Source organism: Lolium rigidum, chromosome 4 (genome assembly GCF_022539505.1).
Source record: "Lolium rigidum isolate FL_2022 chromosome 4, APGP_CSIRO_Lrig_0.1, whole genome shotgun sequence".
NCBI lineage: Eukaryota > Viridiplantae > Streptophyta > Magnoliopsida > Poales > Poaceae > Lolium > Lolium rigidum.
The window spans coordinates 150,652,883-150,662,467 of NC_061511.1; the positions used below are offsets into that span (position 1 = coordinate 150,652,883).

The window sequence follows — 9,585 nt, forward strand, 5'->3', positions numbered from 1 at the left end:
GAGACACACTCAAGGAAGCCTAAATTTTTGCTTGGTGATCTCTGACGGGCGATAAGGTTTTTGGGGAGCGTCTCGGCGCGACTGCTCGCTGTTGTTCGTCTTCTTCATCGCCGATTCGACTGCTTCGTCGACGACTCTGACTACACCATGGGCGACATCAACAACTCCCGTGGTGGTGGTGCTGCTGCTGCTGGTGCGACCTTCCCGGTCGCGATGTACGTGCCGTCGACGACTCTGACTACACCATGGGCGACATCAACAACTCCCGTGGTGGTGGTGCTGCTGCTGCTGCTGGTGCGACCTTCCCGGTCGCGATGTACGTGCTTTTCCTCTCCTACCTTGCACTGCTACTTGTTCCATGTTCAGATCTGATGCATGTGCTTAGTCTGATGTGCGTGGTTAAGTATGCTTGTGCATCTGTAATCTTGCTTTCGGTAATTAAACTCACACGGAAATTGCCTAATAATCCAACATAATGTACCATTAAAAATGCAGCATAATGCAGAAAGTTGATACTTGGTGATCAATGACAGGAGAAAAATGCTCCAAAGCAGAAAGACGTGGTTCTAAGCATGTTGGATAAATTTTGTTGAAGATGGGCAAAAGAGTGTTGAACATACCCTAGTAACATCAATAAGTCCCAGGACAAAGGCGTGCTTCCGACGTGCACATCGGACCATATGGTGGCACTCCCACTGCATGAACATGGTGATTGATTTAGTTTGGTTTACTGGAGTTCTTTGACAAAACTTGGTGGTAATAAGTCAGCGCGCACTTCACTTGACAAGCTAGATGGACGGCTGGACCGTGTGACTAGATACACTAAACCCAGCTGGCCCTTGGATTGCGTCCCCTTATCAAGAACTAGCAATTATCAAGTTCTCCGATATGGTTTCATCTGAAATGTTTTGTTTGCCCATGTTTTAATTTAACTTGGCGGGATCCAATGGCAGAGACGTAGCCTAGACTCACAGACTGAAAAAACACCTCACCAATCTAAACCGTCGGATCCGGTAGCTCCCAACAAAATCTGACTGTTGGAAAAACCCATTGCGGAGGAGGGACCTGAGGAGGTGGGTCTTTAGGCCGGTCAAACAATATTTTTTATCACTAATTGGGTGTTGAGAAACATGGCTCGTATCCTTATCCTATCAAAATTTGCATCTATGGCTGTCAGAAAAGGAAAGAAAAACATTAATAATGTATAGTTTGAACATATCGTAATCCTATTGAGATTTGCAACCGTCAGATAGGATTAGTTGGATACATACAATTAATGTGGCCTAAAATATACATGAATCCTATTAGTTGTCCATGCAATGTCGCCAATTGGGATTACGTTTCCTACCAATTCTATCCCAAGATAAGCTTTCATGCGGATAAGGCATTATTTGTAGATGGGTTACCAAGTTAATATGCATCGAAGCTTACCATTTCTAAATCTCATAATCTAAACACGTTCATAAAACAAAATGGACACGTTGAAAATTACAAGTATATATAGCCCATATGAGACGATCATCCAAACATTGCATCAAGAAAGCAAATATACCTCTAGTTACCATAGCATAAACAGCCTATACCAGAGTTCACTATCCCCAAGTTTTATACGCTCTATTGTTGTAGCAATGGAGGAGGCCTCAGTTTTGATTGTTGGCGCTGGGCCAGCGGGCCTCGCAACAGCCGCATGCCTTAGCAAATTCTCCATCCCCTATGTCATTGTCGAGCGTGAGAGTTGCAGCGCCTCACTATGGCGCAATCGCTCGTATGATCGTCTCAAGCTTCATCTTGCCAAGGAGTTTTGTGAGCTGCCGCACATGTCGTACCCAGTTGATGCCCCAACATACATACCGAAGAACCAGTTTATCAAGTACATCGATGACTACATTGAGCGATTCAGTATTCAGCCGAAATATCTCACTGTTGTTGAGTCATCCACATATGACATCAAACACAATTGTTGGTCCATCATTGCCCGTGACATGGAGAAGTGCACAATAGTCGATTACAAGGCAAAGTTTCTTGTTGTGGCAAGCGGCGAGAATAGTGAAGAGAATATTCCAGTGATCCCAGGACTAGAAAACTTTCCAGGTGTGACCATCCACTCTTCAGAATATAAGTCAGGCATCAGCTACTCAGGGAAGAACGTATTGGTCGTTGGATCAGGCAACTCTGGAATGGAGATTGCTTATGACCTTGCATCTCATGGTGCCAATACTTCTATTGTTATTCGAAGTCCGGTACGTGTACTAGAATTTTACAACATATTTTATTTTTTATAGTTTTTATTTTACCTCGTGTATGAAAGATGTGTGACCCTTTATATGGTTGCAGATGCATATAATGACAAAGGAATTAATCCGATTAGGGATGAAACTAGTTCGTCACCTTCCTCTGAAGCTAGTAGACGATCTCCTTGTGATGATGGCAAATTTCATTTTTGGTGATTTAACTAGGCATGGGATCATCAGACCAAAAAAGGGTCCATTGATTATCAAGTCAGAAACTGGCCGATCTGCAGTGATTGATGTTGGCACCGTGGGGCTAATCAAAGAAGGCAATATAAAAGTGAGTATATCCTTATTCATGATATATATAATATAATACGAATTAATTCGTCTGACAAGTTTTTATTTTAAATATTTTGTAGGTTCAACCAAGGATTACTCTTATTAAAGGCAGAATAGTTGAATTTGAAGGTGGGAACCAAGGCTCCTTCGACGTGATTGTGTTTGCAACTGGATACAAAAGCACAGCAAATAGGTGGATGAAGGTAATAGCTTTATTCAGATTTGAGCTTCCCCAAGTGTAGTTTCTCTATATTCGAAATTAGTAATGTATTCTAACATAGTAATGTGATTTATGAGTGCAGAATGGTGAGGACATGTTGAACAATGATGGCTTGCCAAAGAAGGAATTTCCAAATCACTGGAAAGGTGCAAACGGGCTCTATTGTGCTGGTTTAGCGAGGAGAGGCTTGGCCGACATTGCCTTAGATGCCAAGAACATCGCCAATGACATTAAATCTATCATAGACTCCATGTCTACCTAAGTCAGATTTTATATTTCTTCAACTAGGAGAAGGGCTAGATATTGGTATGCCTGTAACATCTCTATGATGTCTGAGGAGATGTTGTAAAATTTAGCTCATCTCAGGGTATTATGTCGGATTTCATTTACTTATCCATATCAAGTTATCTATGATGTCTGAGGACATGTTGTAACTATCTCCAGTGTTCAAATCTTTTTTTTCTGAACCTTTGTGTCGGACTTCATTTAACTTATCCATATCAAGTTATCTAGTGAAGTGGACATGCTAAATTTGTGTGATTTTTTTGTATAGAATTTACAAGAACTTTGATTTGCCCAGACTCGAGTGTTGTAATCTCATCTATGAAATAATCTACACCGTCCGCATATAGTCTAAATATGGGCATTTTCACTTCTCTCAAACTATTTACACCGTCGCTGCCCTTTCAAAAAAATCTGGTGTACAATGTTCTACTCCACTATTTACCTCGAAATATATATGGCATAGCTATTTTCTTTCTCCAAATCAATATCTTTTTTTTGCACAAATATCAAATGTTTTATAGTATTGAAAACAGCAAACACTCTTACAACCTGATGTCTGATTTATAATTTCTATTGCGTGAGGTTAAACTAACTCTACTGTATAAAATCTGTTCGCACCATTTTACGGCAGATATATGATTTTGGTAATGTTCCAACTGCCATAAATTTTATCTGCCCTGTATTGGGCTATCCGGAGATTGTTTCGAGTATATATGTACGTATGTTGTTCTACAACAAATAGTTGTGGACAGAACAGACCTTGGCAGCGTGTAATTTCAAATTACACCCGACATCACATGCTCCTACATGAATTTTTCTTTTCCAAATGTCTAAGCAATATAGTATAAGCTAAATATTTGCACATGCATTTGTCCCTTCTTTTTTAGCCGAAACATTTGTCTGTCTTTTATGTACGTTTAAAAAAAACAGATAATTTGTGCACCTGGCATAATAAGCAAGTTTAGTGCTTTTAAAACCGTTCTAGAGCAGACTTTTGTTTTTGGTGTTTTTAAGGATGCATTGTTCATGAAGATTTAAAGGCACACAGAATACACGAGCATGTTCATGTGTGTGAGAAAGTAGAATATTTTAACACTGCTAGATTCTTTTCCAAATGTAGTCTTCATCATTGGAGACTAAGCGTGAAAGATTTCAGCCGTTCAAACTACAGGCACATATCAGCTACGTTGCTGACCAAAAGCACTAACCCCATCATTCGATCTGACACATATTTCGTAAGGTTGTCACTTAAACACCATGGATCTGACACATATTTCGTAAGGTTGTCACTTGAGATTCAAGAATACAACGACAGAAACATAGCCACAAACTTGACAAATATTAAACATTGCAGCACCCGACTGATCTGGGAGAAGGTGGATTTATTTAACGAATGAGAAACACAAAAGCAGCATCTGCATGGAAGTCAAGTCTAAGCATATTGTCATACAGCTGGAAGTCCGCACTGTTTGTCAAATAGAGTATACAAAAGGAACACCTATACTTGCAAGTTTCAGTACAGAACTTACAAAACTGGAGATTTTCATTGTTCTATCTCGACAAACAGGCTCGCTTGCGGGTGCAAACCTGCTTCCACCAGCGTCTGGGAGTTCTTTTCAGGACCGTAGGTTACCCGCGGGAAATTCGAAACTAGGCTGTACTTTTCTGCTTTCAAACAATCCAAAGAATCAACATAATCGTAGATGGAGGTAATGGTGGTGGAACTGTGGAATCTCCTTTCTTTGCGCTCTCCAGTTGGAAATCTTATAAGAACCTGCATGATTATAAGCATAGCTCGCATTTAGTTCCAAGATATCTGATCAGATTATGACACTATTATTACAGCTATCAAGTGACAACATATAACTCATATTCAGATAATGCAATTCGTGTGATAATTATCAAATGCAGGCATGATGTGTCCCTATCTAGCCCTTCAAAAAGCTGATGAGTAACTCAAAGGAGAAACAAAGGAATAATAGGAGGTTTTATGTGCCATTAAAAATGCAGCATAAGGTAGAAAATTGATATCTGATGATCAATGACAGGTAAAAAATGCTTCAAAGCAGAAAGATGTGGTTCTCAGCATGTTATAATTGAGCAAGAATTGGATAGAGGTTGTTGAAGATGGGCAAAAGAGCGGTAAACATACCCGAGTAACATCAGGCCCTTTCTCAGGCTCAGCTCCGAGAGCCATTGCCTTCTCTTGCCGCCTCCTTGCAAGAGCAGCTTCCCTTTCAGCTGCTTCTTGGACAGCCCTGGCTTGTGCCTCCTCATCTTCTTTACGTTTCCTCTCAGCCTCTGCAGCCTCTCTTTCAAGTATTTCTTGTTCCTCTCTCTTTTGGCGTTCCCTAGCCTGGCAATAGTATATAGATAATAATTATGTGGCTAAATTAGTGGTATCATCAAAACATTCCACCACTAGCAGAAACTTTAGTGGCATGTGTGTGCTGTCTACATCTGCTTGAATCACACCTTAAATGGTGAATTTACTTTACCAGTATACCATGCACACGTGCAATTCTTATGAAGGCACGGCGCCTTGTAATGAAGGCAAACCAAGGAGTTACAATATGTCTGACCTACCTTCCTTTCTTATTACTGTTAGGGATGGATACTCTTATACTACCAAAGCACCAACAATTTTATAGAAGGATGCGTAAGGCCTACATAGCTTAGCATACCTGATCAGCTTCAAGTGCAGCTCTGTAAGCAGCATCTTGTTCCTCGCGCAAACGCTGATTGTTTAGTCTTTCTTCGGCTTCAATCCTGCCAGCGACAAGTGAGGCAGTGCACTCTTCAACCACTCTTTGAAGAATTGTTATCATCTGTTCAGGTGATTTGGGCCCCTCAACCTTTGGAACATCAAAAGAAAATGGATGAGCAAAACTGGCAAACTGAATAAAAGGTCTAAAAGCACTATTAAACAACAACCTGGCGCTTTAATAGGATAAACATAAAAAAAACATAATGAAGGGTAATTGCAAAATCTGAAGAGCTCTGAATCATCAATGACCACTGTTCTTCACTAGATGCATAGCTTTACTTCACTATCAGGTAAGAGAAGGAACAGTCTCGGGATATATTGGTATCACATGATGTACAAAGGCGGGCAGGGAATATCACACAACATTTTACACTCTCGAATCATACATTTCAAAATATACGAAGAACACATTATTAGTACTAATAACCAATGTAGCATCACCCTTGAGTATAAACTGACACTGCATCCTCAGATGAGACGAGTAAATTACAGTATGCACGTGCATTACTATTTATCAAATTTGAAGTCATAATGCACATGATCCGCCAGGTAGTTTACAGTATACCCAATGATTGCAAAGTGAATTTTCCTGATTTTTTTTTTGTTTATCTACGCACCCATCAAGAGAATGCATCAACTGCTAGGATTGAAGGTGAGTTAACCATTAGTCCATTACAAGTTTACAACTCTTAATTCTTTCAACCAACCATTTATTTCAGGAAACCTCCAATAGCCTCTTGATTTTTGGTCAACCAGGGATTTGGGTTGATAAACTTCTCTTGGTGATTACACAGGGAAAAAAAACTAATTCAAGTATCTTCATCAATAAGTCCTACAACTGCAGCATCTTGTTTGAATTGTGCAAAGAGACATTACCAAACCAATTTTCCAGTATCATGAACAGTTTTTTCCTCAAATTCATTATAGTAGCTTGGAGTTCAAAGTATAATTGTTTATCCATGCATCAAGTACCCTAGAGTATGTTAGGTTCGTGTGAATTAGTTGAAAATGAGAAGAGAGGTTTAGATCACAGGACAAAAAATATATGAAGATATTCAGGACCGGGGATGTGTTATCATGAGAGAACTTTTTCAATTGTTTGAGAGTGGGAAAGTGGAAGTGAAAATGGGTGCAGAAACTTCAAAAGAAACTTCAACTTAAATTCCCATTGCAGTAAAAAAAACAAGTGAATGTTACTCGTTATTACTGAAACTCCACTATCCAATCCCACCTCTCAACTCAACTTTACATTCCCATACTAATAAGTGATAAAAAATTCAGACAAATAAACACTAGAGGGGGAATAGCTTGTGAAGGGTATCATGCATTTACCGGTTCTCCATTACTTTAAATATGCACATACATCAAAACAGGGTAGGATAAAAGGCATTCTCTACAGAGGGCAAGATTTCAAACACTCAAAATAGGCAAATACTCCATACTTACAACAGCATATACATCTCAAAGACAACCAAACCCACAATCTGTCAGGACGCAGCTATACTCTTAACATAGGTGAATCTTAGAATCACAAGCAATTAGTCTATATAAGCACAAGTGCGTAGCAATAGGCTTAATTAACCCCCACCCCACAATGATGTAATTGTTGTTCTACGCAACTACACGAACACATGATAATCAAATCAACCATTGGTGATTAAGAATCCCAAGCTCCCTTTAAATAGCCCCTAGAGAAAGACCAACATACTCAGCTAAGCTTATCTAATAATAGGAAGCTTTATGAATCTTCAATCTAGCAAAATCTAAAGGTTTCAGCACAAACACCCGCAGTATAGTTGATGTGCTAATTAACAAACCCAGAAAACAAGAATCTAAGCAGAGCAGAAACTATATGTTAATTGAACGGCACACCAACAGCATACCTGCTGCAACAGCACAATCCTCTGGTTCGTAGATGCCATGACTAGCGCGCAGAACGGGAAGCGCGACGCATTGAGGCTGTTGCTCATCTTGAACCCTTCAGTCCTTCTGATGCTACCGCCCCACGCGACGAAGTTCTCGTTTATGAACTGGGCCACGGGCTCGGAGCAGAGGCAGCCACCGCAGAACGCGGGGGTGTCCGGGTGGTCAGGCGAGTGGAGGTACACGAAGAGAAGCTTGTACTCGCGATGCGCGCGCAGCAGCGCGTCGGCGAAGCCCTCGGCGACGAATCGCGGGCCGCGGCCGGCCCCGAACTCGTGCTCGAACTCCGCGGCGAAGTCGACCGCCTCGACGGCGGACGGGGGTAGCCCGTGGAGGCCGTCGCCGCCGCCCTGCGCGAGGCCGAGGAGGGAGAGGGATCGGGAGAGCACGCCGCCCGCGACCCAGACGCCGAGGCGGATGGAGCCGGTGATGAGGCCGACCCCGCCGGAGACCACGTAGAAGGGGAGCGTGACCAGCCTCCACGCGATCCCGGGCTGCTGCTGCTGTTGAGGAGGAGGAGGTGCAGGCGCGAGGGGTGGGAGCGGGACGAAATCGTTTACCGAAGACAACCTGGCGATTTTTCTATCTCTATCTCTATCTCTACTATACTTAGGACATGTACAATGGTGCTGACTAAGCTGTCTGTAAGTGATGGTTATATGTAATTTTAATAAGGGAAAAGTCTATTTCAAACCCTGAATTCATACAGGTTTGACGAAATAAACCCCGAACTGCGAATCCCTGTTGTTTATACCCTGAACTATTGAATCCCGTTCTAAATTGAACCCTGGAGCAGTTTGACCAAGTTGACAAATGCCACATAGATGCAAATTTACAGAAAAAACTCTACATAATTATCTATTTTAATTACGTGGTCCCTAGCTCTGTATCTCTGGTCGCATGGCGCAGCCTTTGCTTCTCTGCTAGCGGCCTCCCCTCGCGATGTCGCGCCCAATGCTGGTGCCGCCGTGGCCTGTCCCATTGCTTATTTCGTACGGAAGAATAGCTAGGTTGGGATTGCAGACGAAAACAAGTACTCCGTAGAAGATAGACATCAGATTCAAGAATTTGACTAATTAGATTGAAGCATTTTTAGCACTTTTTAGGAGAGTAACGCCGAGACACACACATACCGCCGTAGTTAGCGAATGGATCAAACATATCTGGCCAGTACTCCTTGCGCAGCATAAGCAAGGAGGCAATCGATTTGATTGCAACTAGCACACAACTCACGCAAGAACTAGCTGAATCGTATTAGGTGGCGGAGATGTGTCCTTCTGGGGCTCCTGCAGGCGCTTGACACGGCCGTCGCCGTAGCCGGCGAGACCGAAGGAAGGACCGACAGCATGCGAGCTTCCGGCCGTCCGTGACTGCTCAACGCTACAGCTCCTTCACCTCTCCTTGCATGTCCCCATCTCCCCTCCCCATCCCGTCCGCCTCCGACTAGAGCAGGCCGGCGACCCCTATTCCTCCTCCCCATGCCGGTTGTCCCTGTATTTTTTTAATGGGTGAGAAAGAGAGAGGAATAGGTAAAGAAGAGGAATCTGACATGCGGGTCCATCTAGTCAGTGACACAATGGGTATTCCCGGCCAGGATTTGTACTGTTCCTGGTTCGGCAAACAGCTGCAGGGTTCAATTTAGACCGGGATTCAATAGTTTAGGGTACAAACGACAGGGATTTGAAGTTTAGGGTTCACTTCGCCTAACCTCTACAAATTCAGGGTTTAAAATAGACTTTTCCCTTTTAATAATGTGGAGGAAAGAGAATGATGAGAGAGAGTGAGGCTGTCTGTAAAGTTACAGACAGTCTATAGCATTC

The 9,585-nt window shown here is 42.3% G+C and overlaps 2 protein-coding genes across 2 annotated transcripts; one reads left to right on the plus strand and one right to left on the minus strand.

Moving 5' to 3' along the window:
- Positions 1-1,628: 1,628 nt before the first annotated feature.
- LOC124706003 (probable indole-3-pyruvate monooxygenase YUCCA11) lies at positions 1,629-3,052 on the plus strand. Its single transcript, XM_047237680.1, has 4 exons — positions 1,629-2,240; positions 2,335-2,568; positions 2,651-2,773; positions 2,873-3,052. The coding sequence occupies exons 1-4, from the start codon at positions 1,629-1,631 to the stop codon at positions 3,050-3,052; spliced, it is 1,149 nt and encodes a 382-aa protein (XP_047093636.1).
- Positions 3,053-4,442: 1,390 nt separating this feature from the next.
- On the minus strand, positions 4,443-8,747 carry LOC124647638 (plant UBX domain-containing protein 10-like). Its single transcript, XM_047187546.1, has 5 exons — positions 8,637-8,747; positions 7,726-8,373; positions 5,760-5,930; positions 5,228-5,431; positions 4,443-4,849 (listed from the first exon to the last, which is right to left on the minus strand). The coding sequence occupies exons 1-5, from the start codon at positions 8,745-8,747 to the stop codon at positions 4,619-4,621; spliced, it is 1,365 nt and encodes a 454-aa protein (XP_047043502.1). The 3' UTR covers positions 4,443-4,618.
- Between the last annotated feature and the right edge of the window lie 838 nt (positions 8,748-9,585).

Excerpts from the sequence above, each read along its gene's own strand:
- LOC124706003 (XM_047237680.1), top strand. The coding sequence starts at position 1,629 with ATGGAGGAGGCCTCAGTTTTGATTGTTGGCGCTGGGCCAGCGGGCCTC. Across the intron at positions 2,241-2,334 it reads CTATTGTTATTCGAAGTCCG|ATGCATATAATGACAAAGGA; the intron begins GTACGTGTACTA and ends ATATGGTTGCAG. Across the intron at positions 2,774-2,872 it reads CAGCAAATAGGTGGATGAAG|AATGGTGAGGACATGTTGAA; the intron begins GTAATAGCTTTA and ends TTATGAGTGCAG.
- LOC124647638 (XM_047187546.1), bottom strand. The coding sequence starts at position 8,747 with ATGGGACAGGCCACGGCGGCACCAGCATTGGGCGCGACATCGCGAGGG. Across the intron at positions 8,374-8,636 it reads GATACAGAGCTAGGGACCAC|TATAGTAGAGATAGAGATAG; the intron begins GTAATTAAAATA and ends ACATGTCCTAAG. Across the intron at positions 4,850-5,227 it reads AAGGGCCTGATGTTACTCGG|GTTCTTATAAGATTTCCAAC; the intron begins GTATGTTTACCG and ends ATAATCATGCAG.